Source organism: Bombina bombina, chromosome 1, assembly GCF_027579735.1.
Source record: "Bombina bombina isolate aBomBom1 chromosome 1, aBomBom1.pri, whole genome shotgun sequence".
In the NCBI taxonomy this organism is placed as follows: domain Eukaryota; kingdom Metazoa; phylum Chordata; class Amphibia; order Anura; family Bombinatoridae; genus Bombina; species Bombina bombina.
The window spans coordinates 1,537,360,613-1,537,381,022 of record NC_069499.1 but is presented as its reverse complement, the minus strand read 5'-3'; the positions used below and the strand labels follow the sequence as shown (position 1 = coordinate 1,537,381,022).

Here is a 20,410-nt window from a genome sequence, read left to right as displayed (position 1 = left end):
AAGCTTATTAGAAAGCATCATTATCACCTCACATAGCAAAACCACTCCTTAGATTGGGGGCGTTTTAGACCGATAGAAACAAGCAGCAAAAACAAACCTTCCTTCTTACAAACAAACAATTTCTATAAAAGCATGTCATTTGCACGTATTACCATTTAAATAAAAACTAGCCTAAAGGGACAGTCTACCATAGAATTGTTATTGTTTTAAAAGATAGATAATCCCCTTATTACCCATTCCCCAGTTTTGCATAACCAACACAGTTATATTAATATACTTTTTACCTCTGTGATTACCTTGTATCTAGGAACCTTCTTCCAGCCCCCTGATCACACGACTGTGACTGTTTATTATCTATTGTCTTAAATTTAGCATTGTTTTGTGCTAAATCTTAAATAACTCCCTGTGCCTGAAGACAGTGTTATCTATATAGCCCACGTGTACTTTCTGTCTCTTTGTGTTGAAAAGAGATTTAAAAAGCATGTGATAAGAGGCAGCCCTCAAAGACTTAGAAATTAGTCTATGTTTAGTCTATGTTTAGTTTAAACTAAGAATACCAAGAGAAAAAAGCAAATTTGATGATAAAAGTAAATTGGAAAGTTGATTAAAATTAAAAGTCCTATCTGAATAATGAAAGTTTAATTTATACTAGACTATCCCTTAAAGTTCACATAATGACTTTAGAAAAATAAGTTGGAATATCCCTTTCACTACAAAAATCTTTATAGGTTGTTTTGGAAAAAAAATTCAGTAAAAAATATTTATATATTTATAAAATCACAAACAATAATAAAGGAAAATGTGTCATCACTCCAAATCTGCAATCCATATATCAAAGGTTGCAAAAATTTAAATTAAGCTAGCTACAATAGATAATTAAAAATAATTGGAAGCAGCAGCAATATTAAAGGGACAGATTTGCATAACCAACACAGTTATATTAATATACTATTTACCTCTATGATTACCTTATATATAAGCCTTTGCAGGCTGCCCCCTTATTTCATTTCTTTTGACAGACTTGCATTTTAGCCAATCAGTGCTTACTCATAGGTAAATCCACAGGAGTGAGCACAATGTTATCTATATTACACACATTAATTAGCAATGTCTTACTGTTAAAACTGTCAAATGCACTGAGATAAGAGGCGGCCTTCAAGGGCTTATAAATTAGCATATGACCCTTCCTAGGTTTAGCTTTCAACAAAGAATACCAAGAGAAAAAAAGCAAAGTTGGTGAGAAAACTAAATTGGAAAGTTGCTTAAAATTGCATACCCTATCTGAATCATGAAAGTTTAATTTTGACTAGACTGTCCCTTTAACAATGCAGGTTTATCAATTATAACAAAAGATAAACATTAAAACTTAAAGGGATATGGAAGATAAAAGGAAATTTTCATCAAATGTACTTCTATCTCTTGGTATCCTTTGATGAAAAAAAGGGGCCAATTTATCAAGGGCCAAATGGCCCCTTATGCCCCTGATTCCGCATAAGCCTTCAGGCTTGCCAAAAACAGCAGTTATGAAGCAGCAGTCTGCTCCTTAACTGGTCCGCTGCCTCTGAGGCTATGGACATCAATTCGCTGATAATATAAGATTGGGTTGATTGACACCCCCTGCTAGTGGCCGATTGGCCGCTGAGTGTGCAGGGGGTGGCATTGCACAAGCAGTTCACCAGAACTGCTTGTGCAATGTTAAATGCCGACATTCAGCGATGTGTGTCGGACATGATACGCTACAGTGTTTCATGTCGGACAGACATTAATAAATAGACTCCATTATTTCTTTTTATTTCATAAACACTGTCTTAGTCATTCATTTAGACTTTCAAATGTAAACTAAACTAAGGTTAGATTTGTACAAGCATATGGCAAAATAAGATTACAAGAGTTGCGACAACCCTAACTAGCACGCAAGTTCCAAGTTCAAAGTAAAAAGTTGCGCTCAAGAGCAAACAAAATTTGCACTTAATAGATTAGCGTGCCTGAAGATCTATCGTAAAGTGTAAGGGTTAAAAAGAAGTTGCACAAAACACATTACAAACACATTAACATAAACTATTTTACCCATAAATGCAACTTCTGATAAAAAATAAATAAAAAATATAATTTATTTTTTATTTTTAAGGGTTAAAAGAGATATGGTATTTCTCTATCTATCTATATATATGTGTGTGTATGTATATTGTATATATATATATATATTTATATATACATACAGTACATGTGTATTTATGTAATTTGTTGTGTGTATAAATATAATATACACATATATTTACGTATATAGGCATATATGTACACTTTAAGCCCTTTTCAGTTAAATACATTGAAACATGAAATATTGTATTCAATTTTAAAATATTTTAACCCTTTGAGCGCTAAGCTTTCCCACCTGGGTGCTAAGCTGTTTTAAGGGATTTTTTTATTTTTTTAAATGTTTTTTTTTTTAACTTTTTTTTCCAGAGCCCCAAGAATTACTCTGTTGGAAAGCAGCATTCCCCCTGCTCCTATACTTAACATTGTGAATTTTAAATAAAGTTCCAAGGTGACGTCATCATGTCATTGCGCATGAAGTCACCGCGCATAATGTGAAGCCCCGGCGATGCCTGTCACTATGCAGGCCCGATGGCCGGGGCAGGAGCAGGTGGGAGCCCCCAGATCTCACTCAAGGTGGGAGAGGGCTAGCGACGGCTCTGAGCCATCGTTAGCACCAGAGTGGGAAACTCTGCGATGGCTCAGAGCCGTCATTAGCACTCAAGGGGTTAATATGTTTCATTGTGTTTTGACTATAAATAGTTTACATACCACTGCTTTTCACATAGAAGCAAATTATATATCTATCTATCTATATATACTTGTTTGAGAGTTGGCACGGTCACATGTTTGATATTATTCCACGAATGAAGGAACTCTCTTGTCTACAACAACTTAACATGTTGAAGAGCGGGGAACATGGAGTAGTTGTAAATACATTATTCAAACAAACTATAATGATGTGTTGTCCCTCTGGAATTATTATTTGGTACATAAACAACCATGGAGATCTTAAGTACAGTATAGTGTCCATCTTTGCTGGTTATATTAAATTATTTGAGTTAATTAAATCTTTGCAGTTTGTACTTGATCTGCAGACATGAGTTAGTCTGAAGAAGTCTGAAGAATTGGCAAACATGGAGCTTTGATTTAAATGGACAACTTAATGTTATTACTATTAAAATCCCTGATGCCAATTCACTGGCAGTGATGACAAGAGTGAACCCAATAGTCACAATAGCGCTAGAAAGGGTTTAGACAATTAATAAGGGTAATAGATTATGTGAGTGGAAACTATACAAATTATGATAACAAACTCATGTTGTGCTTGTTAGATGATAGTACAGATTACTATAGATACTCATGTTTGGTAGCTGCAAGGGGAGTAGATAACATAAGAAAGGATAAACAAAGCTTAAGTATTAATTGGAAGTTTTTAATAAATGGACAAAAATAATTTAGAATGAGACATTTGTAACAAAAAATGCCATTTGTTTCATCTGATATTCAGGGTTGGGATTTGTTTGGAATTTTCTTGTTAATAAACATCAATTTGTCTGCTACAAGCCAGCAGCAGCAGCACAAAAGCTATTTTATTATCATTAATATTTTAGTCAGGACTGGCTATAGCTTACATACTTATTGGCTAACACAGGTATCAATCATCTGACAAGGACATTACTACATTTTATTGAATAGTGTAAATGTGAAATTTTGCAATTTCTGTCGTAAAAGCAACAGTTTTAACCACACAAATTAATTAACTAAGGGGCTGATCACAATTCTGTAGGAAAACAAATTATTTTCAACATAAAAATACCATTAAATACTATGAGGAGTTTTGTAGCTAAATCATTAGATAAAGCTTTCTAAGGGATTGTGATCGATCTCTAAATGCTTTCTTGCATGCATTAGGTCTGCTCATACATTCATAAATGCTCTCTAGCCATAATCATGAGAGGACAAGTTACCATATTGGGAACCCTTTCCTCTCGTACTTTGTTAAATGGAACCCAATGTGTTAGTGTCCTTGTTAGATTAATTGGCGTAAGATACAATTTTAAAGCAAAGATCATAGGTGACGTCAAACTCTGAATTTGGTTTTTATACATTTATTACAGGAAGATCAGTCTAACGTACAAATGTCCAAATGCCGCAAATTCCAGCATGAGCTGGAGGAAGCAGAGGAACGTGCTGACATTGCAGAAACTCAGGTCAATAAGATGAGATTGAGAACTCGTGAAACCATCACTTCAAAGGTAAGTGAACAGCATGAACTGACCTCATAGAATGGCTATAATGATTAATTTACACAGAAAATGACATATAATACTTTTAAATTCCTTAAAGAGATAGGAAATTCAAAATTAAACTTGCATGATTCAGATAGATTATGTCATTTTAAGACATTTTTAAATTCACTTCAAATTAGGGCTGGGCGAAATGGGCAAAAATGAAAATCGTGATTTTGGACCCAAAAAATTGTGATTGCGATTTAATCACAATTTTCTTATAAATGACTATACCACCTTAATTTTTCAATAAAAATTAATTTAAGACTACAAAATATTAATGTACATATTTCTGAATGTCCAATACACTCTGGGAGCATAAAAATACAAACCACATATGTGTGTGTGTGTATATATATATAATTATATATATATATATATTTATATATTTTTATATATATATATATATATATATATATATATACACACATATATTTATATATACAATCACATGCATATGTGTGTGTGTGTGTATGTATATATATATAATATTTATTTAACATTTTATCTTGACTGACAATGAGCCCTACTCCCGTCCAGGAATCCAATACAGGCATATAGCAGTAGGGGTGGGGGGCTGCTACTTTCAGAAATTCTGTGGCTTGCTGATATCAAATACATTGTAGATGCAGTTAACCCAGCAGCTAGCTAGCAAAGGGGTTTGCAGTTTTAGCCTTTTTGGCAGCCTTGGGGTTAACCGCATCTGCTATGTATTTGAGCCGTTTCTCAGAGAGCAGGAGATTGTGTAGAAGGTCCCATAATGATTACATACCCTAAGTTTCAGACTGCAGACGTCCCTAGGGGGAAATATAAGTAAGTGGCTTTCCCTCCTCTTCACATCTCCTGCATGGACTCTGCATTTAGACTTCTATAGATTGATCGGCTGCTACTGACATCACAAACAGAAAGTGAAAGTAAAACAGCCATTTTACAAATGTGTGCTAAAATCAACCACTAGATGGAGCTGGTTTGCAAGAAATCACATACAAATCAATGCAGTACAGCCAAATCTGGGGATTATTTTTTTTTTTTAGCAAAAAATCGTGTACTCTCGTGGTTTTTAAATCGCGGCAATTAATCGCAGATTGAAATCGCATATGCGATTAATCGTGCAGCCCTACTTCAAATGTGCTTTGTTCTCTTAGTATCCCTTTTTGAAAAAGAATATGCACATATCCTACACTAGTGGGAGATAGCTACAGATTGGTGCCTGCACACATTTTTTTTTTTTTTTTTTTTTTTTAATATTTTTATTGAGGTATAGTTTTGGCAAACAAATATAGTATCATAACATTATAGAAGTATATTCCAAGTAAACAGGATTTATCCTAAGATTTACATATTGGATTTGCATATGCAATAAACAATGTCTTCTAAGTCCATGTCATGGAGTCAATAATATTTACAAATACTGTAAGAAGAAGCACACATATTAAGGCAAGGTTCCTGGGTATACCTATCAAGCAATTAAGTTTTGGCAAAGAGACATAATATTACAGTATTATATAGATAAATTCCAAGTTAACAAGATTAATCATAAGAGTTGTATAAGAAACTTGCATATGTAATAAACAATGTTTGCTATATCCAAAACATGGAGCCTAAAATGTTAATAGTTGCTAAAAACAATTATGCATCATGCCAATAAAAATTTTAAACCTTCTTATTTATCTGGAAAGGCCTCTCTTGGACCCTACACCATGTGTGATAAATGGCACTTACAGAAGGTTGCCTTGACTCAGAAGAGACCACTTGTGGATCTCACTTTCTGTACCTCAGAGTTTTATTTTATTTCTGTAACATTTTTATGGTATATGTAGCCGCTACTAAAAAACAAGGGCTCAAAACGAGGAGGGGATTACAGGGGATAACCTTAAGGGTGGTACAACTTGGCAGCTCAACTTATCAAGACGTTCCCCGCTATCTTGGGGATAGAACAGTGGAGAGACACCAGTTTAAAATATGCAAGTAACAGACCGGCAGTAGTATATATACATATATATACATACACACATATACACATACATATATATACATATACACACACATATAAATAAAAGGTAGCTGAGTGGAACTACTTTATAAGTTATAATGGAGACTAAATGGGTTTGAGAATATCAGTTGATATACATAGGTAAGTCCTATTTACGCTGCATCACACTATATATACATAACAGTAAAATCTACCTGTTCAAAACACCTAAAGATATAGGGATTTCTCAGCTGTATTTAATAGAACATGGGATAGGAAAGCCAATATGAGTGTTGTTGTGGGTCATTAACTGTAAAATAAATTAGCATTTAACGTTTAATTTACTCGTAAAGAGGTACAGCTCACTAACTGCTAGAATGCTGATTGAGCGCAATGCATATGCGTGACCTTTCTACAATAATTAGTAATAGATGAATAATTCTTCAAAGAGAAAAATATTAAGAGTAAAATGAGCACTTACCTCTGATTTATATTAAGATAAATAAGATAAATAAAGTGTCCTGCCCCACCTCGGCCGCCGACAGGACAGGACACTACCTAGCAACTTAGGAGGTTAATAAATACAAACCAGAAGACTTCTAAGAGCATTGTTGGCTAAAAACTATGAGATCAATAACTTGTCCAGTATGGGATAAGGAGAATTGGGATTATCAAAGTAGCGATGTTGTAACTTGAGTAATAGTAGTTACCCCCTACTGATATGACATGTTATAGCAAAAATTTTTAGTAAGACTAAACCAAAGCAACAATGGAAAATCTGCAGTTAGCCATAATGCATAAATAAACATGTAAGTGCTGCTACCAACCCACACAAACAAAAAAAAAGAAGATAACTACAGCACAGATCTGTAGGGCTCAGAAATCAGATAGGAAGTCCCTTATTAGCTATAAGAGAGATGAACAGTCACAGTTGTTCCATCAGGGCTCACCATTTTCATAGAGGTTGGAGTGAAGACGGTAAGAACCTCCAATTAGTGTCACATTTAACCTATTCCCATTTTCAGGGCATAAATACCCAAGTGGAATGATATAGCCTGTAAGCAAAGTCTATAGGTTAGTAGCATGTCATCGCCTCCATCGGCTTCAGATGGCTCTAAGTCTGCAAAGTCAATTGCCCAAAGTCCAGCTTTGAAAACCTGACTTCTTGCGGCGGAACAATTATCACTCCATGAGGTGATGAGAATGCTGCATCCTTCTATAGAGGCTTTCGCCTGTATTGGAAACTCAGGTAGGTCTGAAGCAGAGCAAGTCTCGGAAATGGTTGGATGATCCTCAGCCTGAATTGCCTGTCGCACCGGGAGTACTCGCTGTTCTCCATCTCTAACTGGGTGCTCGGTCATACACAACTTGTTCGAGTGACTTATCACTTTGCAGTCCATTTCAATAAGTGGGATCTGTAAATTTACCTGCCCCATTAGCTCCTCGCTCCGTGGTTGATATGGCGCGGGACACCATGCTGCAGTTACGCTGGCTATGAGGTGCTGAAAATGTAGGTCCAGCAAGTGCGCCACAGCCTCAACAAAGTCTCTGCCGAATGTCTCCATTTTGTAGATGATAAGCAGTGTAATCCCTTAAATCCTCAAAAGATGTAGCGGCAATAGATGCTAAAATATATAAGTTGAAAGCACACACAGTGCTGCTTAACGACAGGGCAAAGACGCCCTGCCGGGGGGGTTGAATGAGGCCGAGGTCTTGAAACGGCTCCAGGCGCCGATGCCAACAGCTATCCTCACACTTTTATGTATGTTCAGTATTTGCTGCAAAATGTAGAGTAGGTCTTGCGTAGAGTTATACGGATCAAGCATCTAAAAAGAGATGTTGTTATTTTAAAGTAAATAAAAAAAAGCTGCAGCAGCATGCGGCTTTGCGACTGCTCATGGCCGCTGCCCGGAAGTTCCCCCCGCCTGCACACATTTTGTCTTTTGTGATTGGCTTAACTAGCTGCCAATATTCCTTCAGCCAAAGGATAACAAGAGAATGAAGCAAATTTGATAATAGAAGTACATTGGAAAGTTGATAAAAAAATATATTCTATCCGAATCACAAGAATACATTTTGTGGTTTCCTGTCCCTTTAAAATCCATAACTCTGCTCTAAAAATTAAATGGACATATTGTTGTGGAAAATATATGAATAGGTTAATATTTGCTAATAGATGTCTAAAACTGAATTCTCTAATCAGTATTTGCTGGGACATTATAGAATATAGGCTAGATATCATACACGCTACTTAAACAAAGCTGCTATATATAATAGAAGTGACATAGAGAGGGAGAGAGAGAGACAGGGAGAGATGGAGGGAGAGAGGATAGAGAGATAGACAGAGAGATATTGTAGAGAAAAAGTTGTTGCTATGTAATAATCCTGTAAATAAAATATGCAGCACTTTTAAGGTCTAGGCTTAATGTTACTTAGACAGTGTGAAGGTTATGACCATGTTATTCATTAACTTACTAGTCCTACAGCCCATTCACACGGGCCATTTTTCTGCAGTACAGCGGTCCCACCCCTTGCTCTCTCTCTCCCCCTCTGTTTTGTGCTCTCTCCCCTTCTCCTTTGCGCTCTCTACCCCTCTCTTTTGTGCTCTCTCTCACTCCACCTCTCTTTTTCTTTCTCTGTCCCCCTCTCTTTTGCTCTCTCTCCCCTCTCTTTTGCGCTCTCTCCCCCTCTCTTTTGTGCTCTCTCTTGCTCCACCTCTCTTTTGCTCTCTCTCTCCCCCCCTCTCTTTTGCTCCCTCTCTCCCCCTCTCTTTTGCTTTCTCCCTCCCCCTCTCTTTTGCGCTCTCTCTCCCCCTCTCTTTTACATTCTCTCTCTCCCCCCTCTCTTTTTTGTTCTCTTTTTTGTGCTCTCTGTCTCCCCCCTCTTTTACACGCTCTCTCTCCCCCTCTCTTTTGCGCTCTCTCTCCCCCTCTCTCTATTGATCTCTCTCCCCCCTCTTTATTGCTCTCTCTTCCCCCTCTCTATTGCTCTCTCTCCCCCCTCTCTTTTTCTCTCTCTCCCCCTCTCTTTTTTTCTCTCTTTCTCCCCCCTCTCTTTTTATCTCTCTCCCCCCTCTCTTTTTATCTCTCTCCCCCCCTCTCTTTTTATCTCTCTCCCCCTCTCTTTTTCTTTCTCTCCCCCCTCTCTTTTTCTCTCTCTCCCTCCTCTCTTTTTCTCTCTCCCCCCTCTCTATTGCTCTCTCTCTCCCCCCTCTCTTTTTCTCTCTCTTCCCCCGACCACCCCCACTTTCCCAGCAACAGCATGTCAGGTAAGGCCAAGTGTGTTTGTGCTCATGCTGTCTCTACTGCGCATGACAGCTTCGGACAAACACACTTGGCCTTTTATATAATAGGATTATATTTTTTATTGGATGAATATTTTAAAACTAAACTTTTTTTAAAAAAAAAAACAACTTTGTAAGTATTTATTTAGTTAAAGATATAATATTCTTTAAAACACTGTGGTTAATTATATGGTATTGTTATGTTCTGTTTTTCAGACAATTGTTACAACACAAGAGTGAGCAATGAAACCGGCAAATAGAATTTAACAAGATGTTTATTTCACAAGAAGGCGCAGTGTCTCGTCTGAGAAAAATGAAGTAATAGCAGTGAAATCACTTGTTACCTGTTTGGCAATCAAAACAGACTCAAGATTTAATTTTTTTGTTTCTATCAATTTCATTTTGTCTTAATGTGAAAAAATGTTACCAGGAAATTTGTAAGGCTTAAAGGGATGGTAAACCCATACTTTTACTCTGTATGAAATGTTGCCTTGTGAACATAAGCCTGCTTGTTCTACGCTGGGGGTGTTTTCACATAGTCATGCTGGCAAACCAATCCATGAGCCGTTGTTTATTCTCGAGATGGCAGGTGGTTGGTACAAGCATTCAGAATCCATTCCACCTGTCCTGTACATATTAAAGAAATGATCACTCCTGTGCACATTTGTCTTAAGGGATGATTTAACTCTTTCATACAGAAAGACAAGTGCTCTACCAGGAACGAGTAAAAGTGATGACGAGTTATCACCCAAAAGCAGCCTCTTTTAGCCCAATTGTGCTTTTCCTGAAGTATATCAGTCTGATCCCACCTAGTAAGGTCAGTCCAGCCCCTTAAAACCAGGCAATCCTCATTTGAACAAGGAATATGACAACCACAGACAAAAATTTTGGCCTTCATTGGGCCTCATCAGTGAGGCGCAGCCATATTCCTCTAGCACATTGGGCAAGGAGTCTACGTCTTGTTTCCCTCATCACCCTTAGGGAGACTTCCCCAGGGTCATAATACAAACGATTGTCTGGAGATGTCATGTTTCTTGTTCAGAGAAGGATTGCCTGGTTTTTTGGGGCTGGACTGACCTTACTCAGCGGGATCAGACTGATATACTTCAGGAAAGTTCTCCTCTGTGAAAAGCCCAATTGGGCTAAAAGAGGCTGCTCCTGTGTTTTAACTCACTATAGAACAAGCTACTAAGCTGTTGTTCATTCCTAGTAGAGCACTTCTCTTTCTATCTAATTTCACTCCATCTCTGGTAGCACTCAGACTAAAATAAATTGTGACTCACAAGCACATAGCTTTGTGACCTACTCTTTACTTTGGTTTGACAGGTCTAGCAGTGCTTCTGCTTCATGAGAAATGAGAAGCCACACACCTTCCGTAGACTGCTGCAGAGCTGCACTAAATGTTATTGCTTGAGCTGCACTGCTGATTATTGGCTGTGCCATCCGCCCCCACACAAAATAAAAAATAAAAATCACTGGCGCAACTGTATAGACACACACCCAGCCAGGCGCTAAAAGGCACTATTTCATTATTCTTAACAGGACTGCAGGCACGTGGGTTTATATTTCCGAGAACCGTCTATTTAAATTTTAGTTACTTAGATTTCAATTTTATTTTATTCTCCAGGTAAATATTTCTCAAGAGAAATGTGTTTATCATTTGCCATAAATCAATTTTTTGCAACAGTTGAACCTTCTTGGCTTTGTCATCAACCTCATATCATACTAACGGGACATGAAACCCAACATTTTTCTTTCATTATTTAGAGAATATAATTTAAAAAGAGTTTCCAATTTACTTATTTTATTAAATTTGCTTAGTTCACATGTTATTCTTTGTTGAAGAGAGACCTAGGTAGGTAGCGTGCACATGCCTGAAGCACTACATGACAGGAAATAGTGCTGCCATCTAGTGCTCTTGCTAATGTTGCAAAGCTGCATGCCGTATAGTGCTGCAGACATGTGCACACTTCTGAGCATACATCCCTGGTTTTCAACAAAGGATATCAAGAAAACAAATAAAATGTGATACTAGAAGTAAATTGGAAAATTGTTCAAATTTGTATGCTCTATTTGAATCATGAAATAAACATATAGGGGCCTATCTATCAAGCTCCGTATGGAGCTTGAAGGCCGGTGTTTCTGGCGAGCCTTCAGGATCGCCAGAAACACCAAATATGAAGCAGCGGTCTAAAGACCGCTGCTCCAAAACCTGTCCGCCTGCTCTGAGGAGGCGGACAGACATCGCAGGAAATCAATCCAATCGAATACGATCGGGTTGATTGACACTTCATGCTAGCGGCCGATTGGCCCCAAATCTGCAGGGGGTGCCGTTGCACCAGCAGTTCACAAGAGCTGCTGGTGCAATGCTGAATGCGGAGAGCGTATTGCTCTCCGCATTCAGCAAAGTCTGTCGAACATGATCTGCTGATCGGATCATGTCCAAAAAAAGGGTTGATAAATAAGCCCGTTTGGGTTTTACGTCCCTTGCCTGACCTGTTATGGTATCTGAAGACAGAGGTTCCAAAGCATTGGTCTGTGGAAGCTAAATGTTAAGACTGATCCTGCAATAGTAGGGTAGAGAAATAAAAAAATACAGATAATTCGGCCCCATAGAATCTAGAAAAGAGAATCATATGTGTTAGTACATTGAATATTGTATATGCTGTAAAAAAGCCTTATGCAATCCAGACTTGGGAACCGTAGTGAGTACCAGTTATGGATATTTATGGCATTAGGGCCATTATTTTCAATAAGTATACTGCAAGGATTAATCTTAAGGTCTCAGTAGGTGAAAACAAAATGGCTGTTTGTACTCCCCTGAGTACTTCAGTTTTGTGAGCTGCATTGTTTTTTTATGCATTTACAGGGATTTACTTTATTTCTGATAGGAAAGTCAAGAAACTAGTTGCCATTGTTAATATGGAGGCAATAGATAGGATTGATATAAAAAAAACCTTCAGGTATAATAAGGGAATTAACAAAGCTGATGGTGATTAAAAGAGCAACACTAGGGTAAGGGGTCAAATCCTCAAGTTAGAGGGTAGCAGGTTCAGGAGTTTACAGAAGTTGTGGTTGATTCATGGAATAGACTTCCAATACAGGAGGTAAGGAAGAATGGAAAAACACTGCATTCATAAAGGAAAGATATAACAATATTTCCTAAGAAATTGATCACAGGTTTTTGTATTTGAAAATAATCATAAGTTACCCAGCCAAACTGTGCATCTATCACAGCTATGATTTCATTTTAACCGAAAAGGGACACCGCCTTCAGTTATGTTTGGATGTAGAAAGTAGTTGTACTTTCCTTGAAGGAAATAAATATAATATGCACACCAGTGATTTTGTGTTGGTTTTTATTTATACATCAGCCTTTATACAATCAAATAAGTGATGGGTCTAATGTTTGAAAACAATAATTATTTTTTTAGGAATGCTTGAGAACGTGCACACGTTTAGATCAATCCAAAAATAAACTTGAATTTGTCTTACAAGATTTTTACACCAAAATTCATTAAAATTCTGGGGGGAGATAAAAAACTGAAATTAAAATCCTCCATGTCTCAAAATTAAATCAATGTAAATATTTGCATAGGAAATTAGCACATCTAGGCAAGTATCCCCGCTTGCTTTTCCCCAGAAATTCTTAATATACAATGTTACCAATGCACAAGAGAATTGTGGGTAAGATATGCAAATTAGATATGCAAATTCTCATTTTTTTTGCTTCAAAATACAGTTTTGACACAGCGATCCTTTTAACAGGATTATTTACAGCAAACCAGAAATCACTCACTAGACAAGCCTGTTTCGTTCTTTTTGGAACTCATCAGTAGAAAATAGATTTCTGGTTTCTGCATTGGTAAAGCTATTTTCATGGTTAAATCAAAATTCATTAAAAGTATGGGGGGAGATCAAAAACTGAAGCTAAAATCCTCCATGTCTCAAAATTAAATCAATGTAAATATTTGCATAGGAAATTAGCACATCTAGGCAAGTATCCCCACTTGCTTTTCCCCAGAAATTCTTAATATACAATGTTACCAATGCACAAGAGAATTGTGGGAAAGATATGCAAATTAGATATGCAAATTCAGTTTTTTTTGCTTCAAAATACTGTTTTGACACAGCGATCCATTTAACAGGATTATTTACAGCAAACCAGAAATCACTCACTAGACATGCCTGTTTCGTTCTTTTTGGAACTCATCAGTAGGAGATAGATTTCTGGTTGCTGCATTGGTAAAGCTATTTTCATGGTTTGCTGTAAATAATCCTGTTAAATGGATCGCTGTGTCAAAACAGTATTTTGAAGCAAAAAACCTTGATCTTAGATACAAGGTTATCGCAGAGGTAAAAAGTATATTAATATAACCGTGTTGGTTATGCAAAACTGGGGAATGGGTAATAAAGGGATTATCTATCTTTTTAAACAATAACAATTTTGGAGTAAACTCTCCCTTTAAATCCGCTAGATGATTTACCTCCTTTTATGGTTTCATGACACAAAGATTCTCAGATTCAGTATTTCAGAAATCAGACAACTCCAAGTCCACATGGAAACCTGGTTTATCTTGGTCCAAACAAACCAAAAGCCTGCCCCTTTCTTCAAATCAGCATAAAGGTGCATCTCCCAACAAAGACTCAGTTCTGGTGGGGTTTAGAAGGAACCTTTTTCAGGAGGTTTGGGAAAAATCAGTTCAAAATCCTTGGTTACTGAACATTAGACATGTGCAGCACAGAATAAAATATTTCAGAAAAATCATTCAAAATAAATATTCTGAAAATTTATTTTTTCAGAATATTTGTGTGATGCTCTATTCAATATTCATTTAGCTAAAAACAATATTTGAGAGTGAATATTTGTTAACATATACAGGGAGTGCAGAATTATTAGGCAAGTTGTATTTTTGAGGATTCATTTTATTATTGAACAACAACCATGTTCTCAATGAACCCAAAAAACTCATTAATATCAAAGCTGAATATTTTTGGAAGTAGTTTTTAGTTTGTTTTTAGTTTTAGCTATTTTAGGGGGATATATGTGTGTGCAGGTGACTATTACTGTGCATAATTATTAGGCAACTTAACAAAAAACAAATATATACCCATTTCAATTATTTATTTTTACCAGTGAAACCAATATAACATCTCAACATTCACAAATATACATTTCTGACATTCAAAAACAAAACAAAAACAAATCAGTGACCAATATAGCCACCTTTCTTTGCAAGGACACTCAAAAGCCTGCCATCCATGGATTCTGTCAGTGTTTTGATCTGTTCACCATCAACATTGCGTGCAGCAGCAACCACAGCCTCCCAGACACTGTTCAGAGAGGTGTACTGTTTTCCCTCCTTGTAAATCTCACATTTGATGATGGACCACAGGTTCTCAATGGGGTTCAGATCAGGTGAACAAGGAGGCCATGTCATTAGATTTTCTTCTTTTATACCCTTTCTTGCCAGCCACGCTGTGTAGTACTTGGACGCGTGTGATGGAGCATTGTCCTGCATGAAAATCATGTTTTTCTTGAAGGATGCAGACTTCTTCTTGTACCACTGCTTGAAGAAGGTGTCTTCCAGAAACTGGCAGTAGGACTGGGAGTTGAGCTTGACTCCATCCTCAACCCGAAAAGGCCCCACAAGCTTATCTTTGATGATACCAGCCCAAACCAGTACTCCACCTCCACCTTGCTGGCGTCTGAATCGGACTGGAGCTCTCTGCCCTTTACCAATCCAGCCACGGGCCCATCCATCTGGCCCATCAAGACTCACTCTCATTTCATCAGTCCATAAAACCTTAGAAAAATCAGTCTTGAGATATTTCTTGGCCCAGTCTTGACGTTTTCAGCTTGTTCTTGACGTTCAGTGGTGGTCGTCTTTCAGCCTTTCTCACCTTGGCCATGTCTCTGAGTATTGCACACCTTGTGCTTTTGGGCACTCCAGTGATGTTGCTGCTCTGAAATATGGCCAAACTGGTGGCAAGTGGCATCTTGGCAGCTGCACGCTTGACTTTTCTCAGTTCATGGGCAGTTATTTTGTGCCTTGGTTTTTCCACACGCTTCTTGCGACCCTGTTGACTATTTTGAATGAAACGCTTGATTGTTCGATGATCACGCTTCAGAAGCTTTGCAATTTTAAGAGTGCTGCATCCCTCTGCAAGATATCTCACTATTTTTTACTTTTCTGAGCCTGTCAAGTCCTTCTTTTGACCCATTTTGCCAAAGGAAAGGAAGTTGCCTAATAATTATGCACACCTGATAGAGGGTGTTGATGTCATTAGACCACACTCCTTCTCATTACAGAGATGCACATCACCTAATATGCTTAATTGGTAGTAGGCTTTCGAGCCTATACAGCTTGGAGTAAGACAACATGCATAAAGAGGATGATGTGGTCAAAATACTCATTTGCCTAATAATTCTGCACTCCCTGTACATTTGTTTTAGTTAAAAATAAGGTACGTTATTCTATTGCAGGTGGCACAGTGTCACCTGTAGGCTAAAATACTAACTTATTAGCATGCTGGAGTCTTTTCTGAGGTTTTAGTCCGACAATGTCATTGCAGTGGTATGCATCAATCACCAAGGTGGTACTTGAAGAGTCTTAGCAATGACAGAGGTAGCGAGCATTCTGACTGTCCAAACACAATCTTTGCATGATTTCAATTGTCAATTTGGATAACCCTTTTGGAATTTTGCAGGATGGTCTGGTTTATAAACCTGTTTTCTTAAAGGAATAGTCTAGTAAAAATAAAATTTTCATGATTCAGATAGAGTATGCAATTTTAAGCATTTTTCTAATTTACTCCTATTATCAATTTTTCTTTGTTCTCTTGATATCTTTATTTGAAAAAGCAGGAATGTAAGCATAGGAGCCGTCCCATTTTGGGTTCAGCACCTGGGTGGCGCTTTCTGATTGGTGTCTAAATGTAACTACCAATCAGCAAGTGCTACCCAGGTTCTGAACCAAAAATGTGACGGCTCCAAAGCTTAAATTCAAATAAAGATACCAAGAGAACATAGAAAAATTAATAAGAGTAAATAAGAAAGTTACTAAAAATTGCATGATCTATCTGAATCATGAAAGTTTAATTTTGAATAGACTGTCCCTTTAAAGGCAAAATTTCGGCTATTTCAGTCTTGTATCACAAATGTGTTTTGACACTTCCTGACATTCAAGCTTTGGTCAGGATTAAATCAATTATCAGTAAAAAATATGTATAAAAACACAAGCATCAAAAAAAGCAAGTATATCTATACATATAGGGGTGCTCTCTAAAAAAAAATACAAATAACCAAGATAATAAATATATAGAACATAAAAGTCCCAATCCGATAGCAATCTGGTAGCTCCTTGTCAAAAGCAAAGGTCCACCTCTCCCAAGAAAGCTAGAAAAAGACAACACAAGGGCTCTAAATGGCCTAACACAGCCACAAAATATAATAATAAGTAGGTATGCACTCACATCCAGTATACACCATATGGTGTTACAGTATATAAGCAGGTTGGAACTTCATAAATAAAAGATACAGTATACCACATGGTCAAGCACATCTTATAAATCAAGAGAATGTTTATAGAGGAACACTCACATCATTATAGCCCCTCCAGGTGCATTAGGCACAGACTGGAACTTTGCACTTGCCCAGCTGACTGAAATCAAGGTAAATCGAGAACCACAGGAACATCATAAAACATGCAGTCACCATGCCCCAATGAACAACATGCAAAAGTGATACAAATTTAAAAGGTTTTATTCGATTCAAAAGCAACATGCTTCGCAAAGCCTCTTAAGGGCTGTTTCATCGGTCTAATACAAAACAAAATGACACACACTTGCAGCTTTATACCATAATAATGTTTGTCATTGGACAATATTATACCATCCAATGTTAGAACATCTCCAAAAGATTAATTACAAATTCTAAAAATCTGTGTAAGCTCTCCATAAAAACAAATATAAACAAAGTTTTCCATACGAGTATTATCATAGAAACATAAATAAACAAACCGCTCATTGGTAAATAATAGAAGCCCTATAGACCAGACAACGACCAGTCTACCACACCTGGTATTTCCAAAAGGTCTGCCATCCAGGTACTGACCAGGATCGAAATCATTCAGGACAGTGTGGTGATAGGCACACAAATCATCAGATCCATCAAACATAGGGCTAGATTACAAGTGGAGTGCTAATTATTGATCACGCTCCTGCTCTAACTGCTTTCGACTTCAGCTTTTTGCGTGCATTGGATTCCCTGCATATTACAAGTTGAAAGTAAAAAGTTTTTACTAACCCAACACGCGCAAAAAGCCAAAGTTAAAATACTAAAAGTTAAACACCCTACTCTCGCACACTCCTGATCACCTCTTTGTCAAGTGAGGTAACGCAACATGAAATTTTTATATTTCACATTCCAATGTTCTTCACATAGCAGAATATGTTCTATTTATTCTTAAATACATATTTTTACATATACTGTATACCATGTTTTTTTTGGTAAAATATATATCTATACATATATATCCATACTGATATATATATATATATATACTTACAACATATTCCCCTATGTGAAGAACATTGGAATGTAAATTATTTACAGTAAACACAAACACTTTTTTAAATATGAATATTGCATACAATTATTTACATGTTTTCAGCTACTTAACTGCAAAGGGCTCCGCCTCCAATACACTTTTATATATATATATATATATATACATTTGTATTTATGTGTTTATATGTGTTTTACTATATATGTCTATATATGTATACATTTGTACTTATGTGTTTATATTTGTTTTACTATATATGTCTATATATGTTGTGACAGGAACACTTTTAACCACGGTCTTCTAGGGCACAAATGCAGCACAGGACAATCCACTGTAGTTTAAAAGGCTTTATTTTTCACAGCAATAACAAACAGGCAGTTCATTTTCAAAAGAGGGAAATCCTTCCTCTGCAGCAAAGTTAAGTGCTTTTAAATGTGTCCCAGCACTTCACAGCATTCCACAAGTGCTTTGTAAAAATAATGTCCTTTTACAGTTCACAGGAACAAAAGTCTTTTACACAGTGTAACAAACACACACACCAGCTTCTGTAGCTGTATATCTCTCTCTCAAGGCCTAAGTGAGGCTGCTATTTAAACCCTCACAACTTCTAATTAGCCACACCTGTGATTAGCTGCTGGACAGCTTCACAGCTGTCTGGGATAATCAAATACACACTCTTTCTCCCTGGGGTTTTAACTGAAAGGAGAAATAGCATGTACAATGCTTGGTCTTAAATATCTTCCATTTATAACCAGGCCTTGCTTTCTGTCACAATGTATACATTTGTACTTATGTGTTTATATATGTGTTTTACTATATATGTCTATATATGTATACATTTGTACTTATGGGTTTATATGTGTTTTACTATATATGTCTATATATGTATACATTTGTACTTATGTGTTTATATGTGTTTTACTACATATGTCTATATATGTATACCTTTTGTATTTATGTGTTTATATGTGTTTTACTATATATGTCTATATATGTATACCTTTTGTATTTATGTGTTTATATGTGTTTTATTGCATATTTACTGAAATATTACATATCAAATATTAAAAATTAATTAACATACTGTAAAATATATAGATATATTCTATGGATTATTTAGAATATTTTACAGTATGTTTAATAGTTTTTAATAATTTACATTGATTTTTTTAAATATTTTATATGTAATATTTCAATAACACACCTTAAGAAAATGAAGTTTACATGTACGCTATCCGACCATGTTAAAATCTAAGATGAGAAACGAGATGTGCAAAACGCATATTTTACATTCCTATGTTCTTGACAGAAAATAATTAACTTTTTATTATTAAATATATATTTCTATATATATCTAATTCTGTTCATGTCAAATACATATCTATAGCTATATATCTATAGGAATAGATATACAGATATACTTTATATGTAGAACTATATATTTAAGAATAAAAAGGACATTATCCTGTAAATGAAGAACATTGGAATGTGAAATATTATTATTATTATTATCGGTTATTTGTAGACCGCCAACAGATTCCGCAGCGCATGCAGTACATATACAGTAAAACAAATAAATACATAAATACATCTGTACAGACATATAAACTATATATATATATATATATATATATATATATATATACGTATACACATACATACTGTATATATATTTATAGGCATATGTAATTATGTATCTCAATTTTAAAGCCCATTGGGGTCCTTTCTTTTCTAACACCTGAGATCGCATATTTTTCAGCACTTATAACTTTTTTTATGCAATTTTTTAAAAATATATTTTTTATTAGACAGTGTCATTGTGAGTGAAACTGTACTTTCAAATGTATTTTTGATATATTTTTTGACACTTTTTATTCAAGCGTAACAGTTAACCAGAGCTATGGCCCATAATGTGTGTGTTCATGTTCTTTAAGGGACATGAAACCCAACATTTTTCTATCATGATTCAGATAGAGAATACAATTTTAAAAAAGTTTAAAATTTACTTCTAGTATCAAATTTACTTAATTCTCTTAATATTCTTTATTGAAGAGATATCTAGTAAAGTAGTGTGCACATGCCTGAAGAACCATATGACTGGAAATAGTGCTGCTATCTTGTGTTCTTGCTAATGTATAACATTGTTGCAAAACTGAAATAAGAAATTTTGGGTTTCATGTACCATTAACTCCCCTAGGAAAACACCAACTATACAACTGTGGCATAACATACTAAAAACAGCTAAACCCCATAGTGAATA

The 20,410-nt window shown here is 36.1% G+C and overlaps 1 protein-coding gene across 1 annotated transcript in view; it reads left to right on the top strand.

The window, feature by feature from the left end:
* LOC128654636 (myosin-3) overlaps window positions 1–12,921 on the top strand; it is a 156,585-nt gene extending 143,664 nt beyond the window's left edge. The window contains exons 40-41 of the mRNA XM_053708659.1: window positions 4,155–4,292; window positions 9,797–12,921. Coding sequence (XP_053564634.1) covers window positions 4,155–4,292; window positions 9,797–9,820 — 162 coding nt within the window. The 3' untranslated portion in view covers window positions 9,821–12,921. The remainder of the gene's footprint in view (window positions 1–4,154; window positions 4,293–9,796) is intronic.
* The last annotated feature ends 7,489 nt before the right edge of the window (window positions 12,922–20,410 follow it).